Raw genomic sequence first — 21,085 nt, forward strand, 5'->3', positions numbered from 1 at the left:
AATTCCAACTGTACGTCTAACCACACTAAATCAAACGACGTCTTTTCTTAGTGTTGATCTGACTTTGTGAGTTGACAAAATCATACTCTTAATCCGGAGAAATAATAAGTACTGGAATTTAGTAGTTAAATTGCTTGGGTTCGTAACTCACGGGTTTTGACGAGGCTAATTCTGACCTAAAGCTGAAAATGGATTTAGTTAACTAAGGTTTGGGGCATATTGGAGTTGGGCATAAATTAAATAAAGTAAAATGGGTGAAAAGGATGGGTGGCCTGATTAAATATGGAGGCTAGAAATTTAGTAATATATTAAAATGGATGGTTAGCTACTGGAAATGAAAAGGGAATTTGAAAAAGGAATTGCAAATGGCTTAAGTTGGTGGCTAACTAGGAATTAATAAATTGAAGAAAAAGAAACTAAAAACAACAAAATGCTACGTGAGAAATGAAGAAAAGATTGCATTCAAAGATGAAAGCTTGATTTATAATTTGATTCAAGACTTGATGAATGAATGAACATAGTAGCCCCTATTTATACTAGTGGTTTTGCCAAATTAAGAGCCACAAAGTCAAGGAAATAAAATATTCCATGATACAAAAAATCCCTACATAATCTCCCACTAAGTCAACATAGAATTTCAGCTAATTGCATCTTGGAAAAATTCTTCTTTGGCCCGCCTTCTTTGCTCATTACTTCAATCTAGCCCAATTGTTTCCTTTTTCTTCTATTTAGCCCCAAATTGCACACCTGCACAAAATTCAATATAAACATGGAAAAATCAGTGGTGCACTCTCATAAATTAACCAATTTAATTACATAAAATATGTAATTTTAGCATTTAATCATTTTAGGTATTAGATATCATAATTACTCATTGATAATGATTTGCCCTATTATAATACATAGTGAGTAGCTAGCTAGACTTCTTGTGTGCATGCATTTTCATTGCTAATCACCTTATCACTTGAATTCTCTTAGGTTCGATCCTCGAATGCTTCGTGTTTCGTTGTAACATAAAAATATTACAATTGATCTGTCACACTTGCAAATAGCTGTTATATTTCTTATTGTATTTGTGTTGATTCCCCTTCTACCTCGACACGCACGTCGAGGCATGATCATTAATATCATTAACCTTTTGCTTAAAATATTACGTGGTTATATATAATTTGAATACCCTAAGAGTTTTAAAGGCTAATTAATGACTTCACATTTCTTTTAGGTTTGCATCTTTTTTTACATCATAAGACAATGGTCAAATTTTAATTTTGGCATCTAGACTAAAACTTGATATTTAATTCATATAGTTTAATTTTTGACATGATTTAGTTTATCCAATCTTATAATGTAGCTAATTAGTCTAAATAGTTAATATTGTTAACTATTTCAAATAAAATGGTGATGTAAAATTTTTTTAAAGGAATATAATTCCAATAGAAAAAAATCATTGTGACGATTCAAATGAGTGCTTTAAGGAAAAAATTCTAATAAATATTTTTAATGTTATTTTCATTGTTACATGACACTAGGTAATTTTTAAAAGAAAAAATTAAAATAAAATAAATAAAAGACGATATTTTTAAAAATAAAAGTAGAGATTAAATTCCAAATATTCAAAGATATTTTAATAATCAAAATTTAGTGGACAAAAGGTCATATCAACCCAACTCAGTCATAGAATTATAGGATTGGTTTTCATTTTAAGTTAAATCCAAAATGAATGAAATTGTTAAATATAAATAAAAAAGGTTAAAGTAGTAAAATTGGTTTGATTTGGTAATGAAATATGAGCTGCTTTAGAAAATCTAAATACTCCAAAATTGTAAGATTTGTCCAAATAAAGGCATACCGAATCAGTTACATCACATTCATTTTATTTTTACATATTTTCCTATCATCCATCATGGTTTTTAGATTTGAAATTTAAATGAAGAAAAGTAAACTTATAATGTTATTTAAAATGTATTTTTATTTTTATAAGAATCTGGGTTATACATTTTGTATTGAAATAAATTTCATCTATATCATTTACTTTTTTGGTTTTGTATTTATCTCACGTTAATACAACAAATAAAAGAAAGTGGGACGAAAATGGAGAAAATTTAAGAAAATATTAATTAAAAATAGAAAGAAGAAACGACCTTGTGTTTGTGAACATGGCGATGGGCTCCTCCATTTATTTGACACGTCTTTTTCTCCTCTTCTCTGTTTTTTTCTCTTCTCAAAACTTTGAAATGAATTTTACTTGTTTTTAATTAGATCCCAACTCAATCAATTGAACTTACTAATCAAACCCAAAATTTATATATGATTTTGATGCCAAACTATCGCTATTGTTTCGGAATTACCGGTAAATAAAGCGGGAGAGGTGAATGATAATTCTAAAAAAGGAAAGGGAAGGGAGGAGGCGGTGTAGGGGGCTGTTGTTCTAAGTGTAATGTCTTTGGGGGAAAAGGAAAACCCATGGAGGTATGGAAAAGCTGCCGTCGCCGCTGCTGCCGGAGCTGTCAATATTCACAGAGTCGGTTCAATCGTTCGCGACATCGGAGATCCTTGTCTTTCCCAGTCTCCTATCAAGGTTTGTTTTAGCTGTAAGATCATTTCTTTATCATTATTTATATTATTCTGTTAGTTAAATGAGAATCAAACGTATTTTCTTATTGAATCGGAACTTAATCACTGCATTGTATAGTTTCTTAATGAATGTAAGCTTTCTTCTAAAGCTTTATAAGGTTTTTATTTCATAACATATTGGGTCGAATGAGATCCCTTGGGCAAGCGCTGGGATTTTATTTCAAAATGGAAAAAAGGATATTATTACAAAAATGAAAATTTTAATTGGTGATATATAATTAGTGGTTGAAACTCTTTTTTTTTTTTTTTTAAGTCTCTTAACCTTTAATTGTTGAATTGTTAGTTTATATAGGACAGGTTTGAAATTTGAGGGAAGGTATACATGTCCCAAAAATCAAATGCAAACATTAAATTATAATGGATGGTGGCATATCTAAACCTTGCATTCTGGCTAATACATTTATATATTCAGATTGTATGGTGTCTGAAAAAAATGAGTTAAGACCATGCAATATGAGCTCAATACCATTGCATCATTATGATCTTAGCAATGCATAATTATGAGTAATGAGTGTTCTCTATCTGCTACAATGTTTCTTTACTACCTCTCCAACTTTTCTGTCTTAATACTTTCAATATAATGAGAGAAGAGAGTAGAACACTTATTGGCAAACTGATTTGTGAAAATATGGTCTTTATTGATTTTCCATTTTCTGATTTTGGTGTGACCGTCATTTTTTCTACTCTTCTTTTTTGGCATTAATAAATATGTTCTTTGTTGCAGGCAAACAAGATGCTGAAGCCAGAGAAGTGGCAGGCTGCTTTTGATAATGAAGGGAAGGTTGTTGATTTTCACAAAGTACTCAAGTTGATTATTTTAGGGGTATGTCTAAGTGCCTTTTTTTCCCTGGAAATATCTTGTTTACCTTGGTGGTTGCATTTTTTTTTTGTGTGTGCAAATATGTTGGTATTGTACTTGCAAACCTGGAATTAGTTGAAATAAATAGTATCGAAGGTCAAAAGTCCAGCAACCACTATTCTTGACTTCCTGCATTATCTTTTAGACGTTTTCAACATTACGTGCTTATATGCAAATTCTTATTTGGTTATTTTACTTATATCCTCAGATATCTTACTTCATGCCTTTGTCGACTATATATGTTAAGCAGGATCTTACCATGATTGGCAATGGGGTAGGTTTAGATGGTAGCATTTTGTACAAACCAGTAGGACCTGTCAATCAATTTTTCTTTAAATTTTTTATGTATTTCCAATGTTGTATATGGTCTGTCATATGCTGTTTTTCTGATATTGTTGATATCATATTTTCTTATTTTTTTTATCTCCTCCCTTGGTCAAATTTGTACCTACACACATGTTTTCTCCTGACAGCACAAAACTGTGACAGCAATTTATCTCATTGATTTTAGGGGGTCGATCCATCTATAAGATCAGAAGTTTGGGAGTTTCTTCTAGGTTGCTATGCATTGGGGAGCACTGCAGACTACCGAAGGCAATTAAGGACAGCCCGAAGGTCTATCCTTGTCTTTTCCATTTCATATTTTACTAATATTTTTTTCTTTGTAGAATCATAAGTACCTATTTTTAGGCTGTTATGCTTGCACTTGAAACTAATTTAATACTCTTTATAGTTTAATGTTTTTGTGATATCATGCTTGACTGTAGCTTCTGATAATCAGTTTTTAAATGATTGTCTGCATTGTCTATTATTTGGTGCACGTCTAAGAATCAAGATTTTGTGACTTGTCAATTGAATACCTTTTCTAGTCTAATTTTTGCTGGGAATGTTACTACCATTTGTAACATTAAGGCTCATTTTTTCCTGTTTTATGAATATTTAACATCTTTATGGAAATGTATGCAGGAAACATTACAACGACCTCATACAGCAATGCCAGTCAATGCATTCAAGCATAGGAACTGGTTCACTTGCCTATCCTGTGGGTTCAAAAGTTATGGATATGAGGTCAGCTTCTAAAGATGAGCAGAGAAGGGAATCAAAAGTTGACAATAGACAAGCTTCCACTGATGTTACTGATAACAGAGAGGAAGATTCTCATTTAGGTGATAACTGTACTAATAGGTTATATGCCGACCAAGGAAAAGGTTGTGATTTTGCTGACATTATCAGTGTGAGGGGAAATGCTCATACTGCTGCACATGACTCTTGCTTTTTACCAACTTCGGGTCCATGTGGCCGCTACTCCCCAAAAATAAGGAGAGACTGTAATGGGTCAGATTTCTCAACTGGATCTGATTTTGATTTTCCTCCTTTACCACTAACAGATTTGTTTGAGAAGAATGAAGATGAGAAAGAATTTGATGCAAATGAGGGAGAGAATGCTGCCAAATATAAGGTGACACTTGAGGATGACAATATGCATAGTTTTCAAATCAATAACAATGCTGACTTAATCATGGAATCAAATGTTCCACCCTCACTATCTAAAAGTATTTCACTCCCTTATAACTCTGAAATTGAATTGGTCCCTCCTGATGCCTATGAGCCAGTTCTGAGATCCAACATTGTAAGTCATAAAGCAGAAACAGTGAACAGATTAAGAATTTTAGATGTTCCAAAAACCCGATTGGTAAATGCAAGCGGATCTCAAGAAGGGACTGCCCATGATGAAACAGTATCTGAATGGCTTTGGACTCTACACCTAATAGGTAACTTAGTTACCTTGTGTTATTTGTACTTCAAAGTGCAAAATATTTTCCCTTTTTCTATTACATTAGATAATTAGATACTGTTTATTAATTATTCTTCTTAGCTGACTGGATTCATCCTTTCTCAGTCGTTGATGTGGTGAGAACGGATAGTAATCTTGAGTTCTATGAGGATAAAAGAAATGTTGCTAGAATGTCTGATATTCTTGCTGTTTATGCATGGGTTGATCGTGCAACTGGTTATTGTCAAGGTTGTAGCCTTCTACTCTTAACATGTTTTGCTGAACTTTTCTTATTGATTTGCTATTTATCTGGTGCAAAGCTGTGAAAGATGCAATTCTATGTTTGAGTTTTAAACATCTAATACTAACTGATTTAGTTGGATTTAATTGTAGGTATGAGTGATCTGCTATCTCCTTTTGTTGTTATCTTTGAGGATAATGCAGATGCATTTTGGTGCTTTGAAATGTTGATTAGGAGAATGGTATTTTAAACTTGGTGAATATGTTGATCTTGATCATTTATGTTTTTTCTACTTACGTCTGCTTTTCCACATGCCTCCAGCGTGAAAATTTTCAGATGGAGGGACCAACTGGAGTGATGAAGCAGCTGCAAGCATTGTGGCATATTTTGGAACTCACAGATAGGGAAATATTTATACATCTATCAAAGATAGGTGCTGAAAGCCTTCATTTTGCATTTCCAATGCTGCTGGTTCTATTTCGCCGAGAGTTATCCTTCAATGATGCTCTTTGTATGTGGGAGGTCTGTGCATTTAGTTTCATTTACTGCTCTCAACTGTCTCAATTTATGGTACTATTATATTATAATGCTCACCAGATTGAGCCTAAAGTTTCTGGTACTAATTTTTGAGTTCAGCTTTTTCAATTCATACTCTGACTTGCTGTTTATGAGAATGGTTTTTTTAAATGGAATATTAGCCTGTTAGTGAAGTCAAGATCAACAGTAAAAATCTCAAGAACTCATAGAAACCAGGAACTATTTTTTACTTTTTATATTCTTTCCATTTTATTTTATACTTCATTTCTTTCTTTTGATATTGGAACTAAAAATATGGACCCCAATTTAGATGATGTGGGCAGCTGATTTTGATGAATCTGTCAATTGCAATCTAGAGAAGATCTGTTTAGAGGCATTGACTGTACAAGTTCCTGGGGACTCTAGGGCAGAAGATGAAGAAGAAAATACAGAAAATGGAAATCATAATGCAATAGGTGGCCTACAATTTAAGCATTCTTTGTCTGAGAACGAAGGAATAAAAGCTGCATCGACTTATCACTTTTGTGGTTTGACTCGAAATTTTTGGTCTAGAAATGATCGTCTCCAAATATGCAATGTTGTCTCTCCAACTAGGAAAGGGGATGATGATTTGCCTGTCTTTTGTGTGGCTGCTATTCTTATCATGAACCGCCAGAAACTCATCAAGGAAACCCGTTCAATAGATGACATGATAAAGGTAAGTCCCTGAAATTGTTAATTTATACCGTCTTCTTATCTCTACACCCGCATGCACAGCTTTGAGCGTCCATTTTAGTGACAACCATCTCTCAGGTTGTACTTCTCGGGTGTTTGGTTACAACCGCTTTTAATTATTTGAGCTAGCTAGCCAAGATCTCTCTAGGCTTATATGTTTTTGTTAGGATAATTTTCTTATTAGTTTTCCCTTTAAAAAAAGAGAGTATATTATCTTCCACAGGATTGAAAGATTTTTGAAAAACATGTTTGATCATAAGAAGGATGTAAGCAATTTTCTTTCTTCTACGGCAGAAACTAAATTGTCTCCAGTTAAAGGTTTTCAATTACTGTTGAGATGGGAACTAGGCCCTACTTCTGCATAGGTGGCTTTTTCTAAGTATGTTCACTTTTGTAAATAAAACATAAGGGAGTTACCTGTTATTGCTAGAATCCACTCTCAACTTGGTAAGATGTTGATCAAAGTAATGCCTAGCTTTGAAATGGCAGATGCAGGGGAACTCACCCTGAGTTCCTTTTTCATTTCTGAGTTGCTTGAATACTAATATTTCATAAAAAATTTTTAAACGAAATTTAACCTATCCAAGATCTCTGGTTTTGATTGTATTGAGTGCACACATTTTCAGGTTTATGGACCTTTCGTTTACCTGTAACTTTTGCATGGCTGTTTTCTTTCACTCTAATGAGTACAGCATTAATTCTGGATGTGTGGCTTACTGTTACGGAAGAGATGGATGGTTGATGTCCCCATACATCTCAATAGTTACAGATGTTTCTTCTGATTTCAATCCTTTTTCTTTTGCACACTTATTGCAGATTTTCAATGATAAGCTTCTAAAAGTCCATGTCAGAAGGTGCGTAGGTACAGCAATCAGACTAAGAAAAAAATACTTTTGCAAGGTTAGTAATTGTATTATTTTCCTCTTATGGAAATATGAGCGAGAGGTGAAATGTAAATTCAACCCATTCCTCTGCTTTGCAGTAAACCCTCCAACCTTTTGTTTCTTTCTCTTGCTCTCTCTGATGACAGTGCAAAGGCATTGTCATTTTGGAAACTTTAATACTGCTATGGTGTTAGAACTTGTAAAATGAGATCCAATCGCACAAATGACAGATTTGAGGTAGTACATGATGTCTAAAACTTATGTCGAGATGGAGTATAAGAGTAAAAGTAACAGGAATAATAGGAGCACGCATTTTGCTTTGTTTACTGAAATATAATATCAAATAGAGCACTGGTCTAGTGTGATCTTTATAATTGATTATAGAACTCATTGGTTTAGTGTGATCTGTATGACAGACCATAGTCGGAAAAAACAAAACATGGTGTTCTTGACATTGGCTTTTCTTGACTATATTTTGCATTACCTTGCATTACATTGTTCTTGGACAAAATTAATACTCTTCTTTCAAATCAACTCTCCTTTTGGAGCAATGGATGAAAGCATTAACATGTTGAACTAATGGCATGAATTATCTGCATTGTAATTTATGGTTAAGGCAGTTGGCATGTGAAATGTGCTAACTGCAGTGGACATGCATGACAATACTCTCTTCTCTGCTCACTTGAATGTTTCTCCTTTATAGTTACCTTTATTAAATCTAATTTTTGTTGTAATCAGTTAATCAGGATAAAAGGGCATTCCCGTCGTCATAGTCAGTAGGTCTACAGCATTTCCTGCCTACTTTCTCGGTAAAAAGACAACAGCACTTTGAATTAGAATTTAGTATCTGTTTGAACATGGTGTGAATGTTTATGTCGGGTCTCTTAGAATGGAGCATAAAGAAGAAGTGCTTTGCGGTCGAAGATTCTTCCTACTTTTTCACTCCATTATCTTCAAGTCTGTTCCAAGGTAACCATGTCTGGTTTATATTCATTTCTACAGCAGTAATAATATTTGATGCAAAACCGTGTATAAAATTCATGCAGAAGAACTTTTGAGTTGAGCAGTGTCAGTATTACATATTGGAATACTTTTTCCCTTATTCTTTTGGTTACACTTTTTCCAGTCAAATATAGTAATAGTAACATTCGGTTACGTAAATTAACCTATAGAAAAAATTATGTATTACTATCAAAATTTTGGTAAGATCTGGACCAAGTATCAATTATCAGAGATTTAACTGTTGATGATCATATTTATAGTTTGAACTTCAAATTTTGTTAAGTTATTGTGTAAAAGATTGGTTTACAGAATTTGCTCTTTGCTAATTCATCTGATACTAAAATATCATAAGAATAAAGTTTGTTTAAGGAAATCAAGATAATTTGGTGATAAAAGGAAGAAATAGTCAGAATGACATAACTCAAGTAACTGTTAAATGAAAACTTCACTTCATCTTGTTTTGTTCTGATTTTAGAAGAATGTCGTCAACTAGCTTTCTACAAAAAAAGAAAATTCATAAACATGTATAGATGCATGTGTGTGTGGGTGATTGTGTCCGTTCATAGGTTATTCTCAGATCATTTCCCTTACACATTCTGTTTGAAGCTAAATGTTTTGACTAGATTAACCTGTCATATAATCTTGGAAGTTTAAATGTTATGTACTATCTTAGCTCTAGCCCAGAACTTGGTTCCTAATTTAACACCAAAAAACAATGATGTAGGATGAAGTAGGAAATGTAAAACAGAAGGCAATAGAGGCTAAATTGTTGTAGAATTGAAGTTGAAACAAGAATTATAAGGTTTGGGTTGTAGAACCTTCCGTGAATCATTAAACATTTGAAGCTTGTTGCTGGATTACAGGAGCTCTTTATCCTGGCCCTTTGTTACAAATAAACCTCATCTAGTCCGAGTCATACAAAATCATTAAAAGGTTTCATGCTGAGTCACTGACCCTTCAAATAAAGAAAATATGTATAATTACCGATAAAGAAAAATTACCAACATCATAAATTTAGCAAAATTCCAGGATGCTCACACGTCAAAGAGGTTATTGAAATGTGAAGTAGGAATTTATGATATATATGTTATGAAAATGCTGAAGCTAAACTTTTCTTCTAGACCTTTGTTTTTCCTCCATGGCAATGACCTTCAATTTTTTTTTTTGGGTCTGATGACCTATTTATTAGATTTCTGATTTTGTTCCATGCTCTTATTCCTTGCAGTTTAGTGCTTGGCATAATAACTGTAGTATAATGCAAAATTCTGTACTAATGTCGGTTATAAACAATACTCGTGTGGTTCGACAATCATTTGAACAAGTTTCTTCTTAGAGTGCAGTTATCTGGGTTTTAAGATGTGCAAGTAGGCAGTTTGATGTTCAATATTTGATGATTTTAGGAAAATATGCTAAATGGATTACTGTTTCTCTGTTTTTGGCATGATTAACTTTGCTCTGACTTGTTTTTAGCATCATGTTTGTGCTGTAGCTTATACGGTTTTCTCCTTTTTGTCCCCTCATTTTGAAGGTACTAGAAAAGACTGAAAGTTGGAAGAAGTCCCATCTTTTCAAGGTTCATACGTATGTAAACATTTATCTATCACAAAATACCTCTTCCAGGTTAGGCAAGCATGATCTGGCTTTTTACCGATATATAATTTGATTTAAGTTTAAAATCTAAATGTTAAATTGTGAATTTACAGAAAGAAAAATAATACTGTGTAGTTATTAGATAATTGAACTTTTAACTTTTCTGTAGGACAGTTTAGTTGAAGGATTGAACAAGTTATACAATTTATTTGTGGAAAGAAAATAGTTGCCATTTTTTTGTTTTTTATTGATATTTATGATATTAATGCTATACCTTAATCCAAGACGTTGGGCATTTCAATGACAATCATCACTATAATTTTATGCTTATGAATCATTCCTCCCTGAGCCGAGTGACTCGCCTATTTTTTGTTTGGAAATCTGCAATTTTTGCGTATTTCACCTTCCTTACCTGTTAGAACATTGATATTTCCCATTCGACTCATGGAAAGAGCAAATGATCTCCTGAAATCTTCAAACCCGGCAGCGAATTCTTCAGTGATTTGCTTAGTATCTTCGTTATAGAGTAGCTGCTGATCAACTCCAAGGACAGCTTCATTGGTTAACACTCTGGAGTAGTAGGAGTTGATGAAACTATATTTGGATCCGGATGCTGGGTTTAGAAATATGAGCGGGTCGGGTTGGCCCTTTTTAGTTTTTGGCGGACATAGCTTCCTCATTTCTTCCAACAATGACGCCTTCATGCTTGGATCTGGCTTTCCTGTATCATTGAAATTGTACAGCCTATCCACAATGAAGCTGCAGTGTGTTCTCCCCATGGAATGTGCTCCTGATAAGAAGTGCCAAGAAATTATCATTAAAAAGGGATCCATAGTCTAAGGATAGGGGAGGGAGTTGCAGATGTTGGGGTTCGAATGCCGGTTCTGCTAGAAGTCGCTTTTTAAGGTTAGTTGTGTGAACCAACTGAGCTAAATACCAGGTTCATATTACTGATGGTTTGTTTATTCCTCTATTTGCCAATGAAGTGGGAAAAAAAAAGTGATTAGTAGTATTCATTCTGTTCCACTCCCACCCTATAGCTTTTAATCATACCTTGTTCATGTTAATTCCACATGTTTGTATACACTAACAGGTTAATAATAGATATAGATTTTGACTAGTTGATGTATCCGTGTTAGTGTTTTACCTAATAGGGTTGTCATGTCCAACACATCCAAGCCTCTTGATCGGAAATAAGTGAGAGAAGCTTCCCAGGAGATGGATGGTGAAGGGAGATCAACGGAGTCCTTGGTCGATGTCATCCCGTCTCTTCTCCCTGTATATACGGGATAAGACGGTGCTCCTGCCTGAATTTATATAATATGAATTAATGATTTATATGATACAAATACTCTAGAGATTTATTTAATGATGAGAAAAATTAAATAAATACATACCAAATGAACAGCATCTCGAGTGGCGAGGTTAAGAATGTCAGCACAAGAGACAACGCCTGGGCAACGAGCTTCAAGCACCGTCTTAATCTTGTCGATGAACGCGAACCCTGCCAGTCCCCTGTTCTGTGGTGCAGTCTTCTCCGAATTCGGCCCATCTAGCAGGACTGAAGCATCGCATCCCTAACCATTTCCATCAACCCTTGTAAGTATTAAAACCAAAAGACTTTGGCATCCAAATCTTTATCCTTTCATTACAATCAACTGAAATTTTCATATAAATGAACTCTCCAGTTGACAAACCTCTTAGTAGTAAAGCCTAGAAAATTACTTTTAATATATTTCATACAATCATTCATGTGATATTCCATCATAAATAGTATTACTAAGATGGAAAGCCGAATTGGCTTTGGAAACGTGAAGTCTCTCATGTTTCAGTTCCGCCGTTATTTTTATTTGTAGTAGGTGAGTTTGATGCATTTTAATAAATGATTTTGATTATAATTATTTAAATTTAGGACGTACTCGTAATTATAATTTCTTCTAAATAACAAAATAAAAATTTATCCCCGGGATGGGAAAAAAGTGTGCTTTATGATAATTAGAAAGAAAAGGGTGCAGCAGACACTTATGAAATATACAAATAAAAAAGGAAAAAGGAAAACAATGATAAATACTTACATTTACAAAACAATCCGCATACAGCAAGCGAAGAAGCTTAGGTGCAATAGTTTTATCATACTTATAAAACGATTCCACTTGGTGCCTAATATAAGCCTCTGCATTATCACATGTATTATGCACCTTATAGTAATGCCAAACCAGGTTCACCGGAGTCTGCAATGACCATGCCGCCTCAACCGCAACCTCCATTGAGCACCACAAGCTCAGTACTGCAAGAGCAAAACCGAAACCCAACCTTTCTCTCCTCATTTTCTCACTTTAAAGCATAAACCCTAATATGCACACCAAGCTTGTATATCTGCTCATGGTAAGGGGGGCAAAGCTTATATAGAATCTATTTTTTGACTTGCCACGCGTCTTTACCGACAATGCCAAGTCGGATAAATTCGAAAATAGATGATATATTTTTCATAAGTTTATAGAAACTTGATCCTTTATTATCGTAAGAGTGAAGCGAATGGGGCTGTTCACATGCAATAAGGTGTTTTAGACATTCTTTTACGTTATGTTGTTTACGTCGGTAGCAAGGAACGCGATTGCATGTGATTGCAGCATTGGTTTGAGGGTCTATTTTATTTTACATTTCTGTTCTCTTTTTTGTGATCCAAAAACTTTTGAAGTTTCCAAGAAATTTTACTCGTTAACCAATGTTAATTTGGGTTATGATTTGATGATTAATCAATTACGAACTTTGGGCTTTGTAAGTTTGACTAGGTTTTGTGAAATTTGATTTTCTCCAATAATTCTTTAATTCAAGTATTAAAATGCATTTCGATGCTCTTCCTTCTTTTCCACATATAAAATCTCGGTATACTTAACAAAATACTTAGTTTAATGTTTACTAATTTAAGAATACAAGTTTTGTTGCCTTTTGATCTTTTATTATAGGATTGGTGGAGAGAAGCTGCTGAATTAATTATTTTTTATAATTATCATAGGTCAAGCTTCCATTATGATAATCTTTCTTATTTTCTATTTTTTTAAAAGAAGAAAATCATAATTTCTTTGTTATTTTTCTAAAATAAAGAAATCTTCCTTTGAAATTAAAAGAAGAAATTCTAAATCCAAAATCCAATACTCATTTTTCAATTATACAAATTAATTGGAAACTTGGATTCAAAATTCAGGCCAAGAGCACTTTTGGCTATGTGTTATGTAAAACTCAATGTTGATAATGACAATAGAATGATCATAAAGTAATATGAAAAGAAAATAAAAAACACACATATTTTTATGTGGAAACCCTTTCGGGAAAAAACCACCGGCAGAGAAGAAGAAAATTCACTAATGTCGAATTTAGATGATATAAGAGGAGTTTAGACTACATCTATTTATAGGTTAAAAAACCTTATTCTAATCAACGTCAAATAGAAGAAGTGTAGTAAGGTTGAACTCTAACAATCTCCATCTTAGTACGAATTCTTAATGAACAAGTTTTTCACCATGAACTCTCAATGAAAAAGTTCTCCACCTCTTCCACAAAACCCCTTAAGGGGTAATCTTCAATAATAAACACCAACAAAGTCCAAGCAATGCTTAAACTTGGTTACCGGAAGTGACTTAGTCATCATATCTGCAGGATTATCATGAGTACTAACTTTACTCACAACAATATCACCATGAGCAATAATATCATGCATAAAATGATATCGGACATCAATGTGCTTTGTTCTCTCATGAAATATTTGTTCTTTCGTAAGGAAGGTGACATTTTGACTGTCACAAAATACCATACTAATCTGAAGGTCTTTATTGAGTTCACCAAAGAGTCTATTTAACTAAATAACTTCTTTACAAGCCTCAGTAATTGCCATGTACTTAGCTTCAATATTAGACAAAACAACTGTAGTTTGCAAAAGTGGCTTTCCAACTGATTGCGCAACCCCTAATTGTAAAGACATACCCTATAAGAGATCTTCTTTTATCAAGGTCTCCAGCAAAATCATAATCAACATACCCAATGACTCCATCTCTGGTTTTTCCAAACCGTGAGAAAACATCAGTAGTACCTCGTAAGTATTTGAAAATCCTTTGAACTGCTTTCTAGTGTTCTTTATCGGGATTCTCCATGTATCTACTAATTGCACTAGCTGCATATGATAAATTTGGGTGTGAGCAAACCATATCATACATGAGAGATCCCACTGCATTAGAATATGGAACACGTGACATGTAGTCAATCTCATAATCTGATAGCGGAGAAAAAGTCGATGAAAGTGTAAAGTGGGATGCTAATGGAGTAGTAACAGACTTGGCATTTTGCATTTGAACGTGCAGAGAACTTTCTCAATGTTCCCTTTCTAACTTAGGTACAATTTACATGCTTTTCTACCTCTAAGAATCTTCATCCCAAGTATCTTCTTGGTTGCTCCCAAATCCTTTACTAAGCTAGGCTTTGACTTTTCTTATCTCTCCTTTATCTTTGCCTGCTATCAACATGTCATCAACATAGAGGAGTAGATACACAAAAGAACCATCACTATTTTTCTTAAAATAAACACAACTTCAAAACTTCTTCTTTTGAAATCATGAGTAGTCATAAAAGAATCAAACCTCTTGTACCACTGCCTTGGTGACTGTTTTAAGCCATAAATGGAATTTTTTAGCAAGCAAATATAATCCTCCTTTTCTGAGACTGTAAAATCCTTTGGTTGTTGCATGTAAATATCTTCTTCAAGTTTTCCATGGAAGAACATTGTTTTTACATCTAACTACTCAAGCTCCAAATCATACATGGCCACAATACCAAGTAAGGCTCGAATCGAACTATACTTCACAATTGGAGAAAACACATCTGTAAAGTCTACACCTGGAATCTAACTACAACTTTTTGCAACCGACCTTGCTTTATATCTAGGTTCTTTGACTCTTGGAGTCCCTTCTTTCTTTTGAACACCCATTTACAATGAACAACCTTTTTACCTTTAGGAAGCATCACTAGATCCCATGTTCTGTTCTTATGGAATGATTCCATCTCTTCTTGCATGACAATCATCCACTTTCCTGAATCTTCATAACTAATTGCCTCGGAATAAGTAGATGAATCTTGATTTGTATCTATATCTTTAGCCACATTTAAAGTATAACCAACTAGATCAGCCTCGGCGTACCTCTTTGGAGGTTTAATTTCTCTTTTAGGTCTGTTTTTGGTAATAGAATGTTATGGTGAATAAGCAACTCTATTCAGAGTTTCTGTACTAACTTGAGGAGCAGACTTTATTGTAGATCTTAGATCAATATGAAGCTCCATCTGCTTTTGCTGGTCTTTATTGGAAGAGTCTTTAAGAGAAAAGTTAGGTAGCATAGCAGTTTCATAAAAAATGACATCTCTTCTAATCACAACTTTTCTATTTTCAGGACACCATAACTTATACCTTTTAACACCAACCTTATAACCAAGAAAAACACATTTAATAGATCTAGGTTCCAATTTCCCATTATTAATATGAGCATATGCAGGACACCCAAAAATATTTAAATCAGAATAATCAACAAGATTACCAAACCATACCTCTTGTGGAGTCTTTTTTTCAATGGCAATGGACAAAGATCGATTAATAAAAAAACATATAGTAGAGGCCACTTTAACCCAAAATGACTTCGATAAACAAGCATTTGACAACATAAATTAAACCTTTTCCATGATTATTCTATTCATCTGTTCTACAACACCATTTTGCTGTGGAGTATGACGAACTGTCAAATGTCTCACGATCCCTTCTGATTTGCAAAATTCATTAAACTCATCAAAACATAATTCTAAGTCATTATCTGTACAGAGGTGTTTTATTTATTTTCCTATCTGCTTCTCGATCGTAGTTTTTTGAACATTGAATACGAAAAACAAATCACTTTTTTGCTTAAAGAAGAATGCCCAAACTTTTCTTAGAAAATCATCAATGATTGTTAGCATATAATTAGCGCCACCCCTCAAAGGCACTTTAGATGGTCCCCAAAGATTAGAATGAATATAATTTAGCGTTCCGTTCATGTTATGGATTCCTCCAGTGAATCGAACTCTTTTTTGCCTCCCAAAAATGTAGTGCTCACAGAACTTCAATTTACTAATGCCTTGTCTATCAAAAAGTCCTATTTTGCTCAATTCTACCATGCTATTCTCATTCATATGCCTAAAAGCATATGCCAAAGTCTAGTAACATCATCATCTGAAAATGAAGAGGAAGCAATGACAACATCACAGTAACAATAGAACATTGCAAAACATATAACTTGGTATTATTTCTCTACCCTTTCATCACAATAAGGGAATCCTTGGTAATCTTCAGAACCCCACTTTTAGTTTTGTACTTGTGCTATTTTGAATCAAGAGCACTCAACGAAATCAAATTCCTCCTCAATTTTGGTACATGTTGTACGCCACTGAGTGTTCTAACGACTCCATCGAACATCTTAATTTTGATTGTGCTAAAATATGTTATTTTACATGAAGCATTATTTTACATCAAGACAACATCTTCAGACACTGTTTCATATGTTGTAAACCAATCTCGATTGGGAATCATATGGAAGGTGCAACCAGAATCAAGGATCCATTCCTTGTTCACTTTAGAGTTGTTTGTAGAAGAAACTAGGAGTTTACTATCACTGTAGTCTTCTACAACATCAACTTCACCAAATTGTTCTGGTAGTTTTCCCTTTTGATTTGCAGCCTCCCTTTTGGTCTTATTTTGCAACTTATAACACTCAAACTTAATGTACCATTTCTTCTTGTAGAAGTTACAAGTTTTACCTCTATTTGAAGATCTCGATCTACCTTTAGATTTACTGTGAGGATTTTGCTCCTGTGTCCTCTCATGATTATCATCAGTATTTCGTTCTTGTCTCTCACGAGCAATGAGACCCTCTACTTGAGAGTCAAATTCAACCACAAGGTGTTTCATCCTGTCATACTTGGTTAAGGAAGCATAGACTTCATCAACTATGAGAGATTTGTAGCTATACAAAATTGTAACTCTAAAGGTCGAATAAGATAGGGGCAACAAACAAAGTAGAATTAACCTTAAATCTTCTTTATCATACTAAACCTCTATAGCCATTAGGTCCGAGAGAATTTCTTTAAACACAGTTAAGTGTTTGTGCACAGACACCTTCTTCCAAACGATGAGCATAAATACACTGCTTCATATACAACTTGCTAGTTAGGGTTTTCGACATGCATAACTACTCCAACTTCTTCCATAATGTAGCGACGGTCTTCTCCTTCATCACATCTTATATAATTTCATTCGGTAGATGCAGATGTAATTGCTTTAAATACTTTTGATCTTTACGCTTCTTCTCTTCCTCCGTCAATGTTGAAGGCATCTTATCTATCCTTAGCAGGGCATCTTCTAATTCCATCTGTACAAGAACTGCTTGCATCTTTATCTACCATAACACATATCTGGTGTTGCGATCCAACAGCAGAATATCATACTTCAGTGTAGCCATTACCGTGATCGAGATAAGCAACCCGAAAAGCTCTGATACCAGTTTGTAAAAACTAACATCGATAAGGATAATAGAACAATCACAAAGCAATACAAAAATAAAATAAAAAACACACAGATTTTTACGTGGAAACCCTTTTGGGAAAAAAACAACTGGCAGAGGAGAAAAAAATTCACTAATGTTGAATTCAAATGATACAAGAGTTTAGCCTACATCTATTTATAGGTTAAAACCTTATTCTAATGAATGTCAAATAGAATCAATGTAGTAAGGTTGAAACACCTTATTCTAATCAATATCAAATAGAAGAAGTGTACTTTAGCCTTCGGCCTTTGCCCCTACAGATCCCCTTATTTTGCCATTGTATTTTATTTATTTAACAGGAATTTACGTCACATAACTCTAACATGTTAAAAAAAAATCAAAATTAATAATGAAAGTGTGTATGTCTAGTCATGAAACTGTTTGGTGAAATGTCCAAATAGATTTTTGTAATAGTTGTTTTTTCAGTGAGTTTCAACCGCTAAGAACTGTTCTCTGTGTTGATTTTTGCAACGTGACTATCTTTTTAGTGGCATTTACAAACATCGTTTTATGTGGAAAAAAGCACCTTTGTTTCATAACCTTACTGTTATCCAGGCGAACTCTTTGGCTTACACCTTGTGTCCATTGTGCTAAAAATAAAGCTACTTATTGAATTTTTTCTGTCGAGCATCGAATTGGTGGTTACTCGCCAAGCATATGACACTGGTGGTTACTCTCGCTTTTCTGGTTATCGAGGGGTTTAAGAAAACCCTTCCATTGATCAACAAGTGTCAAGAGAAAATTCAATGACTTGAATAGTTTATTACTTTTTGAAGCCAAAGCTTCTCTTGGACATTTGGTTATTTAAATCGAGACACAAGGGTAAGAAATCCTTCCACCCAAAAAATCAATTTTCCTCCAAATTTCTTGTCGTTTAAGTTTCTTTCTAAACCTTAAGTCTCCTTTCTCCCACTCCTCTCTTCTTCCTCTGATTTTCCTCACCAAAGTTATTCTTCCTTTGTGATCTAGGTAATCCTTCATTTTTCTTCTGTTACTTCTATATTAGTATGTCTTGCATTTCACCAACGTCAAGAGGGAGGGCTAGCTATTCTGGGCCTCGAAGTTAGAGAGGTCACCGAAGGAGTTTTATAGTTGCAAATTATAGTGATTCCTAGTCCCCAAGAACTCTTACTTCAGTGGGAATGCCATTTTATAGATGCTTAACTAATCAGGAGGAGATGGTAAGTCACTTGGTAGCCTGTGGTTTTTGATTGTCAAACTTTGCATATCACTTTGAGATCATCACTGGGGAGAGATCTTTGAGTGATTCCAGTGAGGGACTAATACTACCCCTTTACCTGTTGGAAGCTGGCTTCCACCTTCCACTGCACCCTTTCTTCTACAAAGCACTAGAAGAATATGAAATTGCACCAGGGCAGCTGACTGGTTTATCCTGGTGGACCTTAGTAGCATACTTCCAACACTTCAACCGTTAGAATGAGCCATCCATGCTCAACGTCTTCCAATGCTTCTATTATTTAAAGGTCCTAACTTAGGGTCTTCGGTTGGGATGGTTTATTTTAGCGTTCACCAAGGCCGCAAACCTATAATCAAGGATTGGCCTCCAAACCTTTGCCTGGATCACAACAAATTTATTCTGGTGAAAAGAAAACTCCATAATGGCTTCGAGTTTCCTACAAAATGGTTAATTCATAAGGAGTATACTTCCCTCTAGGCCCAACCTTTAAATATTGAGATCGTTGTAACGTAAGTTGAGAGGTTTAACCATGGGTGCAATTTAAAGTGAAGAAGGTTTTGTTGGATCGCTGGTACGCCCTGTGGTGCAGTGGAAAAATTATTTCGGCGATCATCAACCATGGATCCATGTACGAGGAATGAATCAGGTTGAAATAGGGTTAAAAATATACCTTATTTACTGAAAATATTGAAAGAATGTTGCTGATTTGGTATCGATTCCAAGCCACAACAAAAACGTCACGACCTCTACGTAGTCCACCCTGTAAAAAACGAGCAGCCACTTTCTCTTGAACTTTTCAAAGAAAATTAAAAAAAATGGTTGCTAGACCTTTATTTTATTAAATTAGTAACCTTAACACACTAAGGGATTATTATCCTCTTATCCTATTAGATATCAATATTAAAAAGGAAAACCAAGATTATTCCTCATTAATAGAAAAGACAAATGAAAAGTTAGAAAATGAATTATATTCTTTCCAAAAGATATTAATTTCCATGCCTTTTATATTTTAACGAAGTTAATTAATATAACTGTTTATATTAATAAATTCGGTAAAATATATACAATTAATATTTTGTATGAATCAAATTCATATATTAATTATATTCTTTCCAAAAAATAATAATTTCAATGTCTTTTATATTTTGACCGATATTAATTAATATAACTATTTATATTAATAAATTTGGTAAAATATAAATATAAATAATATTTTGTATGAATCAAATTCATATATTAATTATATTCTTTCCAAAAGAATATTAATTTCCATATATTTTATATTTTGACCAAAATTAATTAATATATCTGTTTATATTAATAAATTCGGTAAAATGTATACAATTAATATTTTATATTTTGATCCAAAAAAATAATAATGGCAATGCCTTATATTAATAAACAAGGTAAAACTAGTTTGTGATTCAATAATCTCATGATTTTTCCGTGGGCATACTCTAACAATCTTCCACTAGCACTAAGACCAATCAATCATATATTTAATATCGAGTGACTTAGTGTGACGATCATGCTTCTGCTATGTTAGAGGCTTTGTCAGTGGTTCAACGATGTTGTCATCTGTTGGTACTTTGCATATTTCCACATCTCCTCGATCAATGATTTATCAAATGAGATGAAAGCGCCTAAGTATATGTTTGGATCACTGGTGAGATCTAGGTTTCTTTGCTTGTGCAATAGCTCTGTTGTTGTCAAAATGAAGTTTTATAACATCTTATATGCTAGGCACAACCCCTAGTTCATATATGAACTTTTTGATCCAAACAACCTCTTTTGCAGCCTCACTAGCTGCAATATACTAGGCCTTAGTTGTAGAATCAACTACTGTATCTTGCTTTGAATTTTACAGCTCACAGTGCCACCATTAAGGAAAAACACAAAACTTGATTACGATCATGAATCATCCTTGCCGATCTGGAAACAAGCATCAGTGTAACCTTTTACATTCAACTCTTCCTCACCTCCATATCTAAGGAATGTATCTTTAGTCCTTCTCAAGTACTTAACGATATTTTTAACTA

General features: G+C 33.9%; 2 protein-coding genes across 4 annotated transcripts; one reads left to right on the top strand and one right to left on the bottom strand.

Annotated features, from left to right (window-relative positions):
• The first annotated feature begins 2,120 nt into the window (after positions 1-2,120).
• On the top strand, positions 2,121-10,482 carry LOC105793993 (uncharacterized). 3 transcript variants are annotated; one of them, XM_052628246.1, is made up of 12 exons: positions 2,121-2,591; positions 3,359-3,457; positions 4,005-4,108; positions 4,460-5,265; positions 5,394-5,516; positions 5,661-5,749; positions 5,830-6,030; positions 6,356-6,742; positions 7,576-7,659; positions 8,382-8,452; positions 8,532-8,612; positions 10,174-10,482. In XM_052628246.1, the coding sequence occupies exons 1-10, from the start codon at positions 2,472-2,474 to the stop codon at positions 8,421-8,423; spliced, it is 2,055 nt and encodes a 684-aa protein (XP_052484206.1). In that variant the 5' UTR covers positions 2,121-2,471; the 3' UTR covers positions 8,424-8,452; positions 8,532-8,612; positions 10,174-10,482. The 3 variants fall into 3 exon arrangements, with proteins under 3 accessions (XP_052484206.1, XP_052484207.1, XP_052484205.1); XM_052628247.1 differs by having other exon boundaries at positions 2,122-2,578; positions 6,407-6,742; XM_052628245.1 differs by having other exon boundaries at positions 2,123-2,578.
• Positions 10,353-12,612, bottom strand: LOC105793994 (probable peroxidase 26). The gene is made up of 4 exons (XM_012622937.2): positions 12,311-12,612; positions 11,633-11,812; positions 11,383-11,542; positions 10,353-11,025 (listed from the first exon to the last, which is right to left on the bottom strand). The coding sequence occupies exons 1-4, from the start codon at positions 12,560-12,562 to the stop codon at positions 10,598-10,600; spliced, it is 1,020 nt and encodes a 339-aa protein (XP_012478391.1). The 5' UTR covers positions 12,563-12,612; the 3' UTR covers positions 10,353-10,597.
• Positions 12,613-21,085: the final 8,473 nt, after the last annotated feature.

This window comes from Gossypium raimondii, chromosome 3 (genome assembly GCF_025698545.1).
Source record: "Gossypium raimondii isolate GPD5lz chromosome 3, ASM2569854v1, whole genome shotgun sequence".
NCBI lineage: Eukaryota > Viridiplantae > Streptophyta > Magnoliopsida > Malvales > Malvaceae > Gossypium > Gossypium raimondii.

Excerpts from the sequence above, each read along its gene's own strand:
- LOC105793993 (XM_052628245.1), top strand. The coding sequence starts at position 2,438 with ATGTCTTTGGGGGAAAAGGAAAACCCATGGAGGTATGGAAAAGCTGCC. Across the intron at positions 2,579-3,358 it reads TTTCCCAGTCTCCTATCAAG|GCAAACAAGATGCTGAAGCC; the intron begins GTTTGTTTTAGC and ends TCTTTGTTGCAG. Across the intron at positions 5,517-5,660 it reads TGCAACTGGTTATTGTCAAG|GTATGAGTGATCTGCTATCT; the intron begins GTTGTAGCCTTC and ends ATTTAATTGTAG.
- LOC105793994 (XM_012622937.2), bottom strand. The coding sequence starts at position 12,562 with ATGAGGAGAGAAAGGTTGGGTTTCGGTTTTGCTCTTGCAGTACTGAGC. Across the intron at positions 11,813-12,310 it reads ATGCGGATTGTTTTGTAAAT|GGATGCGATGCTTCAGTCCT; the intron begins GTAAGTATTTAT and ends GGAAATGGTTAG. Across the intron at positions 11,026-11,382 it reads GGACATGACAACCCTATTAG|GAGCACATTCCATGGGGAGA; the intron begins GTAAAACACTAA and ends ACTTCTTATCAG.